Source organism: Abramis brama (assembly GCF_963993115.1).
Source record: "Abramis brama genome assembly, chromosome: 3".
NCBI lineage: Eukaryota > Metazoa > Chordata > Actinopteri > Cypriniformes > Leuciscidae > Abramis > Abramis brama.
Genome location: NC_139965.1, coordinates 33,272,248 through 33,288,755, shown reverse-complemented (window position 1 = coordinate 33,288,755; position 16,508 = coordinate 33,272,248). Strand labels below are relative to the sequence as shown.

The 16,508-nt window shown below is 37.1% G+C and overlaps 1 protein-coding gene across 1 annotated transcript; it reads left to right on the top strand.

The window, feature by feature from the left end:
- Positions 1-3,407: 3,407 nt before the first annotated feature.
- arl8 (ADP-ribosylation factor-like 8) lies at positions 3,408-15,602 on the top strand. Its single transcript, XM_084108184.1, has 6 exons — positions 3,408-3,967; positions 8,193-8,253; positions 8,572-8,719; positions 10,890-10,973; positions 11,093-11,244; positions 13,691-15,602. The coding sequence occupies exons 1-6, from the start codon at positions 3,922-3,924 to the stop codon at positions 13,737-13,739; spliced, it is 540 nt and encodes a 179-aa protein (XP_083964310.1). The 5' UTR covers positions 3,408-3,921; the 3' UTR covers positions 13,740-15,602.
- The last annotated feature ends 906 nt before the right edge of the window (positions 15,603-16,508 follow it).

The window sequence follows — 16,508 nt, the reverse complement described above, 5'->3', positions numbered from 1 at the left end:
TACTAGTAGGCTATTGTTTATACATATATACCCAGCTCTAGTCGACACAGAGCACGAGCTTGCTGATCTGAAATGGTGCCTTCTGCGCCACCTAGCGTCTGACAGCGATCAAACCAGCATTGTACAATAAATAAAATAAAACAAGCAGGAGGTATGCACACTATAAATCTGTGTTCTACAAAATGTTGCTGTCATCCATATATTAAATACTAACAGATGGAGAGGATTATGAATCATGTCCAGAAAACTAAGCATAGCCTATTTTGATTTGGGATTTAGAATTTTTGGAAAAACAGTAAAATGGCACTACTGTTAAACAAGTATTTAAATAAGTATTATGCTTTGCCTTCTTGTGAAGCCTTGCCAGTCTTGGATAAATCATGTGGATGGATACATCATTGTCAGAGCAGCCCGTTGACTCGCTCCTGTATTCCTGCAGCTCAGAGCCCTGGAAATTACCTGAAAATACACACAAGCCAGCAGTTGCTTTGACCTTTATAAAAGCCTTCCCAGTGCACTAGAAGGCTTGGAAGTTCTGGAACTTCATATGTTCACCTGAGAGCAGACTCCTGACATTATATAAAGTTTAATTAGGCAACATCTAAAATAATTTGAAATAGTTTATTCCTTTGTTCCATAGCGCGCAAGGTTTATGCCCATGCTCCAAGACTTCTTCTCCGTTTTTAGTGTCTCTGTGGCAGATTTACAGCGCCACATACTGGTCTGGCATGTATACTACATCGTCTTGAGCCGGTTTCAGTGGTTTCGTGTGTGCGCAAATATTTCTTGAGACGACGCCGTGTTTACGGTTTACGGTGTTGTGCCAAATTTCGACCCCCGCGAAATTATTACTGTGGGGGAGGGGTTAGGATTAGGCAATCAGTTACTGACTTCAACGAGGAGGGTAATAATAGAGAGCCTAAGTACCTCCCCTCCGCTTCCGGCTCATGGGACCTTACTTCGGAAAAAATATGTATGGTAGTCAATGGCGAGAGACAACTTATCTTTTTATTCCGTCTGAACTGTGCCCTGAATTACACATATGATGTTTGTCAATTTAAAAGATAATTATGAAAATCAAGAATGTCGCAGTTTGTCATAAAACAGAAGAGTAACATTTAGTTTTATGTGAAAATCGCGCAATAACTTACATCTCTCGTCTCGCACTATATGTACGCTATGTATGTACGTGACCATCCGTTGCTCGTGTGTAGTCTGGTACAAAACACTCAGGCATGATGGCGTAACGTTACGATTATAACGTAAGACTATAGAAAAAATGACAGACGTTAGCTTCAGTAAAGTTAGCTTCATTCATTGAGAGAAAAGGTATGACGTCACATGCGCGCCTTTTGGGTTTGTAGTCTTTGTAATTCTGTATTTTCACAGTCTTATACCTCAACAGTTTTACATCAAACTGCGACTTTCTTGACTTTAAAATGTATCTTTTAAATTGACAAACATCATATGTGTAATTCAGGGCACAATTCAAATGAGATCAAAATATTTGTTGTCTCTCGCCATTGACTACCATACAATATTTTTCCGAAATAAGGTCCCATGGTGGTCAACCGGAAGGGGAGGGACTTAGGCTCTCTATTTGGCAGGGGGTCGAAATTCGGCACAACAGTGGAATTTGTTTTTAGAACAAGGGGGAAAAAACATCGGATAGGGAAAGCTCTGGCTTCGTGTATGCATTTCTTTTTAACTCCTTAAAGAAAGTTTTTACATGCCATAAAAGTTTCAGGTGTTCATTATTCATTTACACCATGTCTGGTTTGCAAAATTGAAATGTTTATATTTTTCAGATTCTTTCTTATCTATTGGCTAGATTACAGATGTGTTTAAAGTCAAGCACTTCTTCATTTTTCTCTGCTTAACTTTTGCATAAGAACATGCCGGATACTATGAATTAAACTGTAGTATTGTTCCCAGCATGCTGCATATTTGATTCAACAAGTGGCCTGCTCACATCAAACATAGTTTTACAAATTGCAAATGGCTGCACCTACTCTTATGTTAAAGAAATTACACCAAGAAATGTTGTCTTGCCACAAAAGGAATATTTAGACAACTTCACATCTTAAAGGCACAATATGTAAGATATTTGGATTCAAATAGCCTATCCAAAACCCAGAACAATGTTATATTTTGATGATTTGTGTTCTTACATTATCCCAAATGTTTCTAAGAATGTTTAAATCCAGAGAAATAAGCAGTTTTAACAAGGACACGGACCGTGTACGTGCGTCGTCATAATAAAAGCTCCACTGCCTTCGAGCTGTGTGTCGTGCTTGTTTCTCATTAGCAATCGCTCCAGCGGCCTCGTTCCGCTCCAATGGCTTTCGTTATGTTAACAAATCTTACATTACCGGTCATCCATATGATTTCTGTCCAAGTCTCGTCGGATTCTCCACCGGCTGTGTGAAGACACACTGTGAAGAACTCCCATGACTCTGCGAAAGCAAGGCGTCATCAAGCTACGCCTTTGTTTTGAATAAACGACCTCTAGTGGCGAAAAATTACATAGTGTGCCTTTAAATGAAAAAATATTTGTTTTTTTATTTAAAATCTAAGTTCTCACATTTCTGTCTTCAAACCATCCAGAGCACCTGCTAGTTTTCTTAGTGCAACACTGTAAACACATTTACCAAGTGTCTGTACACACTGATTCATTTAAATGTGGTTATGTAGCATTAAAGTTCAACTAGATTTTAACTGAAGTCGTATTTCTTGAAGTGTGACACCAATCAGATTTCTGATGAATGATAAAGAAGTTGTTAAGTGTTTAGGTCATATTATGACATATACCATTTGCTAATCTGAGACAACCATATGACAGTGTTCAGTAAAATGGCAAATAATTTCTTATTACGGTAGATTCTTAGCAGACACGGTACTTGCATACAGCCTCCATTTCACTATAAGATTTCACATTATAGTGCAAATAAGCTCTGCTGCAGGCAGGAGGGAACTTGTGGTTCAGGCAAAACAGAAAAAGACATGAGTAACCAACCAGTTTCCTCTCAGTGGTCAAAATCAATGCAGAGTGCTGTGGTTTTTGGTCATACCCTAGTTTTGATTCAGGTGAGTAAAACATTAAATCAATCAATCCACCATTTATGAATCTATCTATCTGACAGCCACCATGTCTACCTGCATACTAACTACCTGTCTATGTGCCTGCATACCTGCCCATCTATCTGCTTATAGGATATGTCCATGTCAATTTAAAAAGAAAATTAAAATTGTGTTTGCAACCGTGTTCTAGTATACAGTAGATTCAATGTTCAACAGGGATTTTTAATTAAATATAAAACACATTGTATGGATGTGAGTGACACTTGTGGGTTCACCAAAGAAGAAGAAGAAAACACTTGTGGGTTGGATGTGTGCACGTCATGATCCTCACACGTGTAACACTGATGGGGGATGGTGTGTGTTTTGTGTGTACAGCACAGCAAAAGAGAGTGAGATCTTGTTATTTACCCAGCAGCAGCACATGCACAATTTCACATATGCGTGGTTTAACTCCCCTGAGGTCCTCCTGTGCACCTACCCGTGTGTAGCTTGACAAAGGGAGCTGATGTGCGGTTTTTTTGTCCATGAGGAAAATGTGGATGAGGTCAGAGCGACCTGGGAAGTGAAGAGGCTTGTGTTTGGACAGTGATGTATCCGCCGCGCTCGCATCTGTCGCACACTTGATCTGATCACAAAGAAAGAAGAAAGTGCTCGGGAGCTGCTCGCCTGGGTGAACACACCGTGGACACACACACACGGACAGGAGGCATGTGCTGCTGACTTATCGTATCTGCATGGCGCGAGCGGGTTTATGAAGAAATAACGGCTTCACGGACAGCTGCTGTAGGCCTCTCGCTAAACTCACACTCACTGGACACGCTCTCTCACACACCAGGAGACATGGGTCTAATTTTCGCCAAACTATGGAGCTTCTTTTGTAATCAAGGTAAGAGGTGTTGTTCTGACTGGATTGTACTATAGCGAGTTGTTTTGACTGTTGTCTGCCTCGGGCAGATATCCAGCGGAACTGAGCTAATGTTAATGCTAGTGAGCTCGTTTCAAATCCGCTGCGTTGTGCCAATGTTAACCTATCGAAACCATGTCTCTCACTGACACGTTTACTTGTGTTTATCCTATATTTTAAACCGACCTGATCGTGTTTTCACCTTGTAACGGTTCGTTAGTCGGCTACCTGTCCGTTACCTTCTCCCGGTAGCTCAAACACTTCAGATGATCTGGTTAGTGGTGAAGGTAACAGATGGGTCAGATCTAACGTTAAATGTCTCCTAAATGATCTGCACATAAACTGAGTATTATCCACTTGTTGATGCCATAACGTGCTTTCTGAAGACTGTATGTTGTTGTAAGACACGTAAACCGCAAGCTATAATGTCAAGCTTAAACCTTACCCAATTTAAAAATTTAAATAAATAAAAATTACCCAATAGGTAAAAAAAATAAAATAATAATATTATAATATATTAAATTCCCCCCGTTGATTAATCACAGTACAGAAAATTGTTTGTATTACATTTTGTGAAATGTGTAAATATGCAAATAATGCATTACCTTATTAAATATACACTGGATACATTTCCAGAACAGAAATCTGAACATTTGATAAAGCCAGATTTAAAATTTGTTTCATTTTGTTTACACGGAGTTAAAGGTTTCTACAGATAGGATTTTGGAACTCTTTTTGTCACTCCATAAAAACTTAGAGAAAGTAACAAAGTTACTGAAGTGGAGATGTTGCTGTGCAGTGCAACTTGGCCTTTAAAAGATATCTGAAATCTACAGACACAAATTGATACTGCAATAAATTAAATACTTAAATGTGTATTTTGTGTGTTTTCTTGGTAGCCCAAAACCTCAGTTGATCAGTGCATGAAAAAGCAATGGTTTTGCCATAGTGGATTTTGCTGCCTACAACTAGCCTGTGATGAAACTCCAGCTATTCTCCAGCTCTTGGCTATATTAATGCTTTTTTTTTCTTTTTTCGACTGATGTATGTCTTAACTGCTGCTGTGACAGATGTGTCTCTCATGATGTAGGTCCAGAGGACAGAGGGGTCAGATATCAGCTCCAACTTGTGGAATGACAATAAAAGGAACTGATTTGAATTGAAAATGCTTTTGTGTAGAGAAACAGACGCCACAAGCACCTGGCAAACAAAAGCAGCGTTTTCCTCTCCCATTGTTCGCCTATTTCAGCAGTCAGTTGAGCCTGCCCAGAGAGATCCAGCCTTCAGGACACACAATGATGGACAAATTCACAGAAGCTGCAGAGATTTTAACTTGTGTACTGGATTGTTTCCAAATTACACTTCTAACTGAATTTTTACCAACCAAATAGTATTTCCAGTGTATTTTTTTTAGCAGTTTTGTCCCCTGACAAACATTCCTAACCACATCCAGATTGCTGTAATGTAGGACAGATGTTCCTTTAACACTGGGATGGACGTTGTTGATATTGCGTGCACTTTCAATAATTTCTGACACCAATTTATTTGCATTCATAGAAGTTTCTACTTGTTAATTATTGTTAACATATGATTTCTTGTGTGTGCTAGATTTGTTCCTTACAAATGAACTAGACAGTCCTTTGGGCTAAATGCTGAGTCTTGCTCTAGGTCCAGTTCGAGGTCCCAGGAGAAAGTAGGATAGCTCTTTGGTCTACTTCTGTATACATAGAAGGAATTCTGTCTGTTGGATTTGTAATCCCATTCTCTTTCCTAATTCCCTGGATTACTGTCCTGAAGAGGACAAGTCAATTCATTACATTGAGCGTTGCTCTCTCTAATACACAATCGTTCCTGCAGTCATATTATATCGTAACAGTATCGTATTATAATTATTATTAATGTTGCTGTTTGAGCATAAAAAGATCTGCTAGGTTACAAAGCTCAAAGTCGACTCTAAAGGGAGATATTTTATTTAACAGAATCCACTTTCCAAGAGCTACAACAAACGGCTCGTTTGGACGCGATTTTAGATGATGACGCGATTTTTCCGGGCTTTACAAAGTCATAATGTTCCTCATTTAAATAATCCCTGCCCACGGAATAGGCAGAAAAGCGGACGAGGCCTGGATTAGCCTAGCTGCTATGTCAAAGAGACCACAACTCATTTGTTTGACCTTCCTAAGGCTGATGAACTTAGAATGGGTCAAATTTATTTTAAACACTGATCCTGAACATTATAATCAAGATGTTTATCTGTGCGCTGCACATTTTACGAAGAACAGCTTCCAGAATCACATCTTATTTGTAGTTGGGTTTTCTATTTATGTTGTTGCTATGCTCACCTGCCAGCCAACATTAGTGCTGATATAGTGTTTACTATATCTTTTGTACGCTCTCACTTTTGTAAGACTGTTCACCGCCCCTTAGGAAAATTATCCATGTTTTTGTGATTGATTACCATAGTTTTCCGACAAATATCATGATTAAATGGTGGATAACATCGTACCTATAAAGTACAAGAAAAACATACCACTCTTAAACGTCCTGTGAAATCTGTGCTTGTAAAGTCTGTGCATGAAATCCATTCTGGATGATCCTCTTGTTTGTTAACATTGTCAGGGTCTGAATCATGGGCGTCGGAACCATTGTATATGGGTGGGACAAGACCCACCCACTTTTTAAGACCAATGATATTGGACCCACTTACTTTTACCGTCTCTGATTCAGCGCATTTGTCTTTTCATAGCGCTGTCAGTCAAATCCAATTATTAGGGAATTCCCTAATAAATTAAACTCCGCTGAATCACTACATTATATTTCTCAACGAGCCGCAACTGACGAAAGTAACCGCCCGTTGTACTTTTCCAGTCAAATATTGCGTTGCAAACATCAATAACAGCTTTAAATTGTCATTGCTGGCAGATGACCATGGTATTAGCGGGATAATCCACGGATAGCTGTGCATTTAATGCACGACTTGGAGGCAAAGAACCGCCTGACGTGAAGTGGAGTTTTGTTTACTTTTACTTAATTAAAAGGCACCAGAATAGCCTACATGAAATGGTATTTACTCCAGTAACATTTTTCTGGGGGAGGACCCACCCACTTTTTTTTTTCTTCCGATGCCCATGGTCTGAATCATTGTCAGGGTCTAACCAATCACAGCACATTTTGTATTTCGGAAGGAGGGACTTCATCGAAACCAGAACTAAACAACGCGTTCGGGACAGACTGGAGAGAGAGGAGCTGTAATAATGTAAAATATGTGAAAAATGTGTTTTTGAACAATCAAGCATGAAAGCATATTCTAGTACACCCCAAAAACAAAATCAAGACTCCGTGAAAGGGCATAATATGACCCCTTTAAATAAATTAGGACCTACTGGTCTTGTAAATCATTAACCGCTCACTTTAATGTTCAATGGTTTTATCCTTTGGCTAAAGCGTAGAGCAGTAGCACTAGTAGTCTTGCATTAGAATCAGGCTAAATTTGTCCTTGAGTTTGTTATGAAAAGTTCCACCAAAACCTGTGGGAAGTGTAACTGTAGTCTTAATAAACAGTCTCTCTTCATGGCTTTAGTTTGCCCCTGTGACATTTTTGCTGGAGGCATACAGGAGTAAAATAGGGGTCGGTGCTTCTGGAGGAAGTAATAGGCGTGAAATAGTCTTTGTGGAGCAGCCAAAGATATCATGAGTTATCCAGTCCTGCTTCCTGTAGTTCACATCAGAGTTTAAAGGTGAAAAATATCAAAATGTGCCCTCTCAGATATACACACACACACACACACACACACACACACACACACACACACAGAGAGAGAGAGGCTGTCAGAATTTCCTCACATTGAGCTCTGATAAAGGAGGATGGATCAGTGGTTTATCTAATCACATCTTCCTCTGTTATGCAATTGTGCTTCCCATGTGGCTGGGAGTTGTGTGTTTGTATGGGATTGCTGGACCAATTATCTGGGAGTTAGAACAGAGAGAACAACAGAAACAAACTAGCTCTGAAGGAAAGAGCACAGTTAACGCAATGAACCCACTTTAATTATGGATTGCATTGTATTTAAAATTTTATGGCATTTCACATATTTTCTTATCCTTATTTATTGAGATTAATTTGTTGCATTTGAATTTTAAATAAAGTTCTTGTAATATTAATTTGACCATTCTTTTAATCTGTAATATATTTTCTTCTGTTATGCAGAACACAAGGTGATAATTGTGGGGCTGGACAATGCTGGAAAGACCACTATACTTTATCAATTGTGAGTAATAGATATTTTATTTACTTGATTAGAATCTTTATTGCTCTTTATTTATATTCGTAGTCTCTAATTCATTGAATAATAGAATAGAGTCTTTATTGCCACACGCCTGGGCCAGCCAAAATTGTTACGGTGAGAATGGACATACAATACACACTAAACATGGCAATTTATTCATCATATAATGTGCAGTATACAGTAAAACAATAGATTGAGATACTGTATGGACAGATGGGTAAAGTTTCCAATGTGGTAATTAATGTGAAGTATACAAACTGCTCTGCGGTTTGTTTTATCTGAACCTGTTTTGTTGTGCAGTTTAATGAATGAGGTGGTGCACACGTCTCCTACGATTGGCAGCAATGTGGAAGAAATAGTGGTGAAGAAAACCCACTTCCTGATGTGGGATATCGGTGGTCAGGAGAGTCTCCGTTCCTCTTGGAACACATACTACTCCAACACTGAGGTAATGCACTTATACACTACACTGCTGGAGGCTGAACCCCTTTGATAGGTGATGATTGTATTAACAGAATTGAAAACTTCACACAAGAGGGGACTGGATTACATAATTGATTTTTTTTTAAATGCTTTGCAGATGAAATTGAAGTGGATATAGGTCCCATGAGAGATTTTACAGGCGGTTTCTGATTGGTGCTGCTGTCAAGTCACCTTTATTTATATAGCGTTTTATACAATACAGATTGTTTCAAAGCAGCTTTACGATGATAACAGGAAAATAATACATTCTGGCTGTTGTTCAGCTGAAGTCAGTTCCGTGTTGTTGAATTGTAAATGGGACTTCACGAGCTGGAAGAGAGAAAACAAATGTGTAGGATAAACAGACCGAGGATGAATTTCCTGCGTCCTGTTTTAGGCCTGTTTTTGTATTCACAGAGACCTCACAGAGTAGACAGGAAATCATTGGCAGAGAAAGATGTAATGGCTTGGGAACATGACGCGTGAATTGAATCCGCATATCTTCTTAAAGAAGTGTCTTATGCTTAAGGGGGCTGCATTTATTTGAAGTTTAAAATAATGCAATATTGTGAAAGTGTTGTTATATATATATATATATATATATATATATATATATATATATATATATTTTATTTATTTATTTATTTATTTATTTATTTATTTAAAATGTAATCTATTCCTGTGATGGAAAAACATCCATGATCCTTCAGAAATCATTCTAATATTCTGATTGGCTGCTCAAGAAACATTTCTTATTATTAACAGTGTTGTGCTGCTGAATATTTGCTGAATATGCTGATTTTTTATTTTTCAGGATTCTTTGATGAATTGAAAGTTTCAAAAGACTTGAAATGGAAGTATTTTGCAACATTATAAATGCATATACTATACAGGCTTTTGAATTGAATGCGTTCTAGTAGAATAAATTATTATTTCTTTAAAAAAAAAAATATCTGTAAGAATGTATGTGCTTTCACAATATCAGGTCCTGCAACTCCCTATTTCAGTGGACAAACTTACGCTATTGGAAAAGACTTTGGAAATATTTTATGAACTAACAATGAACAATAATTTGTACATTTATTAATCTAGGTAAATGTTCATTTATAAATGTACTTTAATTCATGTTTCTTCATAATACATTTGCTTATGTTAATTTATACAACCTGAAATGTCAGAAAGGTATTGGTAATATGTAACAATTCAAGTTTAAAAGATGCATTAAATGTATTGTCCATTGTTATTTCATGCAGTCTTAACATATAGAACCTTTCAGTTAAAAGGATAGTTCACCTAAAAATGAAAATTGTGTCATAATTTACTCACCCTCAAGTTGTGCCAAACCTGTGTGAATTTCTTTCTTCTGCTGAACACAAAAGAAGATATTTCGAAGGATATGGGTAATCATTAATCAAACAGTTGATGGACCCCATTGACTTCCATTGCATGGAATAAAAATACAGTGGAAGTCAATGGGGCCAATCAAATGTTTGGTTACTGACATTCAGCAAAATATCTTCTTTTGTGTTCAGCAGAAGAAAGAAATTCACACAGGTTTGGCACAACTTGAGGGTGAGTAAATTATGACACAATTTTCATTTCTGGGTGAACTATCCCTTTAAGTGTTCCCAGTTTTATTTTAAATGTCAAAAACCAACTTTTGACTAGAATGTGCTCATACAGATACATCTTCAAATGGGTATTTTTAGTACCAGTATCTAACAGCACATGCACAAACTAATAGCATCTTTAAAGATAATATGGTGAGATGAACAGCTGTGGGTCCAGTCTGCTGTGAACAATAGTTTGAACAACAGTTGTGCGCAGCGGTAATTCCGCTAGATCTTAGCAGCTGGTGTCTGATTCACAGTTCAAAGTTCAGGGTTACACAAAGAGGTTTGAATAGCGAGACCCCTGCCTTTCATTCAGAAAGTGTGCGTATGAGATTTGTGGTGGGGCCCTGCTGTCAAGCTTTATTCAGGAGCACTCGCTCTTACAGACCATAGATACACCATTTCTGCCAAGGTCGTGTGTACTCTGAGCAACAAACTACTCTGTGGCCTTGCTAAACTTAGAAACCACCTCTGAATGCAAGTGCAACAGTATGCTGCCTGACATCTGATGATAATGCTTTGTGTGTGTGTTTTCTTTGGTAGTTCATCATACTGGTAGTGGACAGTACTGACAGAGAGAGACTAGCCATTTCTAAAGAAGAGCTCTACAGAATGCTAGCACACGAGGTAATGCTTTAACATTTACACCACACACATAAAACTCTGGAGGATGAATATAAAGCTTCGCGCTCGCAAAATGTTGATTCTGTTTTTCAGTTGTTGTTTTTTCTTCATCATTCACTTAGGATCTCCGCAAAGCTGCGGTGTTGATCTTTGCTAATAAGCAAGACATGAAGGGCTGTATGTCTGCAGCAGAGATTTCCAAATACCTGACCCTCAGCTCCATCAAGGATCATCCATGGCACATCCAATCCTGCTGTGCACTTACTGGAGAAGGGTAAGACCTGCACTACCTCTGAACATTAACTATTCTAGCCTGCAGTTATTGCTTGATTAATGATGTAAAAATTTAATAATACAATAAAACAGAGCAAGTTAAAATTTAAATAATGTTTTACCCATAGAGAAAAATCTTCAAAAGGATGCACACTTCATGGAGATCATATCAGCAGCCTAATAAGTAGATTTTTTCCAAAGCCTGCCTCACAGCTGATTTCATTGGTCAACTCAATCATGCAGTTACCTGTGATTGGCTGCAGGGCAGGGTTTGCGCTTATTAACGCTCTTTGTTCCTTGCTTTGCTAGACACTTCTGCTAGCAGATTAAATGAATCATGTTCTAACTCTCTCCAAAAATATCATCTCTCTCTCAGATGTATCAGTATTACATTTTATTGACTAATAATACACAGTTTCACATCTGCAGTCTCAATCAAAATTGGTCGATATTTCATTGTTCATTTAGATTAGCTTTGCTATCATCTAATTATTGCTTACCGTTAATCCTTTTAAACATAATTTAACAACTATGTTAAATGTAATCTATTGCAAATATAAATTTTTCATACACTAATTCTGTGACGCTTGTTCTCTTGTAACTAGGCATGTGACGGTATAAAAATGTTCATGTTGCGATCATTTCTAAAGCTTTTATCACGGTATACGGTATTATCACGATATTGAAATAAGTTGCAGAAAAAGAGTTACTATCACTAAGAGTACACTGTCACTATAACAGATTAAATAACTTTTTCCCTTGTAACAAAAAGAACTAAATATTTTTGTGTATTGCTTTATTGTATTTAAATGTTCAAAGTCGACAAATGTTTCAAACAGATTAAAGTGCAAAAGAATTATAAAGAACAATGGGTATCATTTTACAATAAGGTCTCATTAATGCATTAACTAACATTAACAATGAGCAATAGCTAGATTTGTTACAGAAGTATTTATTCTTTGTTAATGTTAGTTAAAAAATACTACTGTTAGTTTGTTAGCTCAGGTCCATTAAATAATACATTTTTAATTTTAATTTTTTTAATACAACTTTTGATTTGAATAATGTATTATTAAATGTTGAGATTATTATATATAATATAAATATAAAGTGACTGAACAATAAAGAATCAGAACATATTTATTTCAAACAATATCTAGGGCATGTTGTAGTCCAGATTAAAATATAAAAATGTTTTAATTTGAAAATAAATAGCCTTAAAGGAGAACTCCGGTCAATTTTAACATTGAGCTCATTTTTTTGTAAATTTGGAGTGCTGTCAATACAGAGAACAACGACAAAAATCGGTGTTGCCTACACCGTGTTACCCTCTTTTTAAAATTTGCACCCTGTTGACTTCAATGGGGCAAGTTTTAAACCTGCTTTTAGCCTCTTAACATCCTTGATGTGTCATTACAAGTGCACAGCCATGTAGTCCACAGTAGTCGATTGTCGAGTTCATGCGTGTGATCATAGGTAACTAAGCAACAGTGGAGAACTCGACAATCGACTACTGTGGACTTTGACCGAAAACAGGATGTAAATACAGGTATGAGCGCTGGCTGAATTAACATCACTTTTATTCATATCTTTCACATCTACTGCAGTCAGATTCACCGTGTTCACTCTGAAGGAATCACTCACATTGGCTGTGCACTTGTAATGACACATCAAGGATGTTAAGAGGCTAAAAGCAGGTTTAAAACTTGCCCCATTTAAGTCAACAGGGTGCAAATTTTAAAAAGAGGATAACATGGTGTAGGCAACACAGATTTTTGTCGTCGTTCTCTGTACTGACAGCACTCCAAATTTACAAAAAAATGTTAAAATTGACCGGAGTTCTCCTTTAAGTCTTTAAGTAATCGGTTCTGCGATGAACACCATTTGCGAATTCAAAAATCTGAATGGCTGTTTGAAACATTTAAAACTGCAGCATTTCTGCTGTTCCATCAGCGCCACCTGCTGTCAGAGAGTGAATGTGCATTTTCGTTCAACGGGTCTCCTTTACTCATTCCGCCATGCGCTGCTCATGCGTGTTAGGCTTGTTTACATCAGAGTGTGCGCATGCCTCTTTGACGCTGTTTACAGCGTGTTGTGCATTTTAAACGGTTGATGGGTAAAGTATTCTCAAAATGCGTTCTAAAAATCTGAATAATTCGTAATAAATAATTATTCAATGTATTTTGAAGTGCCCACGGCCCCACGATAACAATATTGTGCATGTTCATTGTCGTGATATATTGTACTACTGTATACCAGCACATGTCTACTTGTAACATTTTTAACTATTCATTTTTATGTTAATTGTTTTAGTTTTGAATTTTATAGGCAATAGTGTAACATTTTTATATTGGTCTTAATGTGAAAATTATCTTTTTATTGTACTGGGCAGGATTTTCTTTTTAGTGCATCCCTATTTAACACTTTTGTGTGTGTGTGTGTTTCAGGCTGTGTCAGGGTTTAGAGTGGATGACCTCCAGGGCTGGGCTCAGATAGCCTCTGATTCTCCATGTTGGACTTATTGACTGTGATTTCCACCTCCTTCGGTGGCATCGCAGACTCATCCTATTGGCTGCTTATGTTTTATTTTAAATCTCTCAAATCTCAGAATTTACATTTTGCAGCTGAACACTTTGGACACCTACCTCAGCTGGGATTTAATGGTTATGTGAATCTGGTTTGACAGACCTGTTGATCAATAATGTATCAGGAGCAACTGGAGTTTTTTACTGGGTGTATAGCAGAAGATATTCAAAGTATTTCAACTTAAAGAGAGGCACTGCAGTGCTGGTATGTGTTTGTGAGGAGGGGCATTTTTAGCATTCTGGCAGTGGAAAAGAAGTTCTTTGGATGGGTTTATTAAGCTAATCATGTATGTTTTTCTTTAAATCTACTGGAAAGAAATTATTTGAATGGTCAAAATGTTACTTTTCAGATGGGGAAATTTTAGGGTCAATTGTTGTCATTGGTCAACTGTATGTTTTTGGGTTTAAACTTTTTGGGTATCGAGTGTTTTAAGTGCCATTGGTACCTACCCACCATTACCACTACATATCATGAAAACACCTGAGCATATCATATCATTTCACATTACCTCAAACATTCGTTACTGTAGAGGGTGCTGTTACCATTTCGAATGCTTGAAATGTCATTTGAGATGCAATTTAAAAGTCACCAGGTATGATCACAGCTGTTAGAGAAGGCTTAAAGCTGTTTTAAAAAATGTTGGATTTATTGTAATGCTTGTTACAGGTGTGTGTGCGCGCTTTGAATGTGAGAATGTCCAACCAACATCACTGCAGGTGAACTAGCATGTTTTTGTGTGCGTGTTTGTTTTAAGTAGCCATGCTCCTCGCTCGAGTGTGGTTATAGCATAAAGGTCCTTCAGTTATCATAAGGAAATAACGTTCAAAAGTAACTCAGTATTATGATTTTCTTTTCATCCAAATCCTGTTGGTGCAAAAATGGAACCTGCAGATGATCTTCATAGGTCAACCAGCCATAAGTTGTCTGTTGCTGTTTAAGTGATTGCTGTTTTATTCATATTTGTTCAGCTCCGGACATTTCATATTATCTTTTTTTTTTTTTGTCATCTTCTCTGTTTTCCGTTTGTATGGTACATGAGTGCATGAGCACTAGTGCTTATTTTTCACATGTTGATTTTGCCAATGCGCTTTTTGGTTCAAGCTGAAACTGTTCTGTGTGTGTTCACATTTTTCCATCCTCTCCGTGCGCTGCTTTCGATTAAGGGAAACTCTTGCAAGACTTTGATGCAGTGACTACAAATTGGTGCTCTCACTGACATGTCCCTGCCAGCAGTGAAATCATTTTACATAATAATTATTATTGGCTGCTGATCTAGGCAAATCAGTCCCATGGATCTGTCTGTCTCTGTTTTGCAGGTTTTTTTTTATGGTGCCTCTTTGAGGTCATTACCTGACTGTTGTGGATGTGCTGTTTAACTTTCATACCAAAATAAAAAAGTTCACATGGAGTCTTCTCTGATGAAATAAAAAATGAATTTGGCTGTTGTGACTTGGCATAAAAGGCTTCATTGGTCAGATATATGTAATATCATTTTTTTTTTTTTTTCAGTCTAAAGCTGAATGTGTATTCGTGTGTGTTAATATGCATAATTACAAACCTGATACAAGTATGTTGTATGACACCATGTTGAAACAGAGGTCATTGGACAAGACTATTGAAAAAGTTTAATATTCTGTTTCAATGCTGATGTTCATGGTCAAACCAGACCATGAAGTTCTCAGATGTGCCATTTCTAAATGAGAAGGTGAAATCTGTAGCAACTTTCCTAATTCTTATAGTTTTATAATAAAAGCTTTTATTTTGAAATCTCAATTGTGTTGTTGCATTATTGGGTTGTATGTAAATATGTAAAAAGATGAGTAAAAAAAAAGTTTTACAAAGCCTTAGTCTTTAGTCACATTAGTCTTGTGTATCCATTTGGAAATTGTCTGCTTCCACTTTGTTTGAATGAATCTATCTCTTAACATTTTCTTCATAGTTGATGATAGGAAATGCTTTTAACTGTGAAAGGAACTGATTCTGATGTAAATTATCCATATGTTGAGGCAAAAAAACAAAACAAAAAAAACACTTGATAAAGGGGGCACTTTAATAAGATAAATCAATGAAATCAATGACAGTTTTATAATGGGGAGCCTTAGTCTTTCATTTATAGAAGTGTAAGACAGGAATGTAGGTCTGAGACCGGGCACATGACCCAGGTCGTACTTGAAACCATCAGCTCTTATGTCGGATATTTATTTTTAATTCAGTACCCATGAAGCTTCAAAGCTGCTAGAGTTCCCCATTTGCTCAAGTACACCTGTTCGTTTCTATTATAAAACATTTAATTATAATGTTGATTTGTGGCTTCAGCTTTGTAGTAATTGTCCTACACCATTATGTATTGTTACTCTTTAAAAATAAGTAACTTGTTCTCCAATTCAGTGTCTACAACAGTAGTTCTCAACCTGGTGGCCGGGGCCCTAATAAGTATTAAAATAATTAAAATTTTGTTGTATTACAGTTTTCCTCAAGCTGAAACACTAAACCCCAGTATCTGAACCAAATGCTTAATGGTCTAAACATGTCAAATAAATGGCAAAATTGGCTAAATAAAACCCTAAACAAGTTTAGGTAATTGGACACCATTTGCAATTCTCAATCACTCTTTTTGCAAAACTCTAAACATTCTCATTCACTAAAACACATTTCGTGTTGGAAAACAGTAAACAGACC

What these genes read in the sequence shown, in the direction of transcription:
- arl8 (XM_084108184.1), top strand. Translation starts at nt 3,922, where the DNA reads ATGGGTCTAATTTTCGCCAAACTATGGAGCTTCTTTTGTAATCAAG. An exon ending in ACCACTATACTTTATCAATT is followed by an intron (nt 8,254 to 8,571) that starts GTGAGTAATAGA and finishes TTTGTTGTGCAG; the next exon opens with TTTAATGAATGAGGTGGTGC. An exon ending in CATACTACTCCAACACTGAG is followed by an intron (nt 8,720 to 10,889) that starts GTAATGCACTTA and finishes TTTCTTTGGTAG; the next exon opens with TTCATCATACTGGTAGTGGA.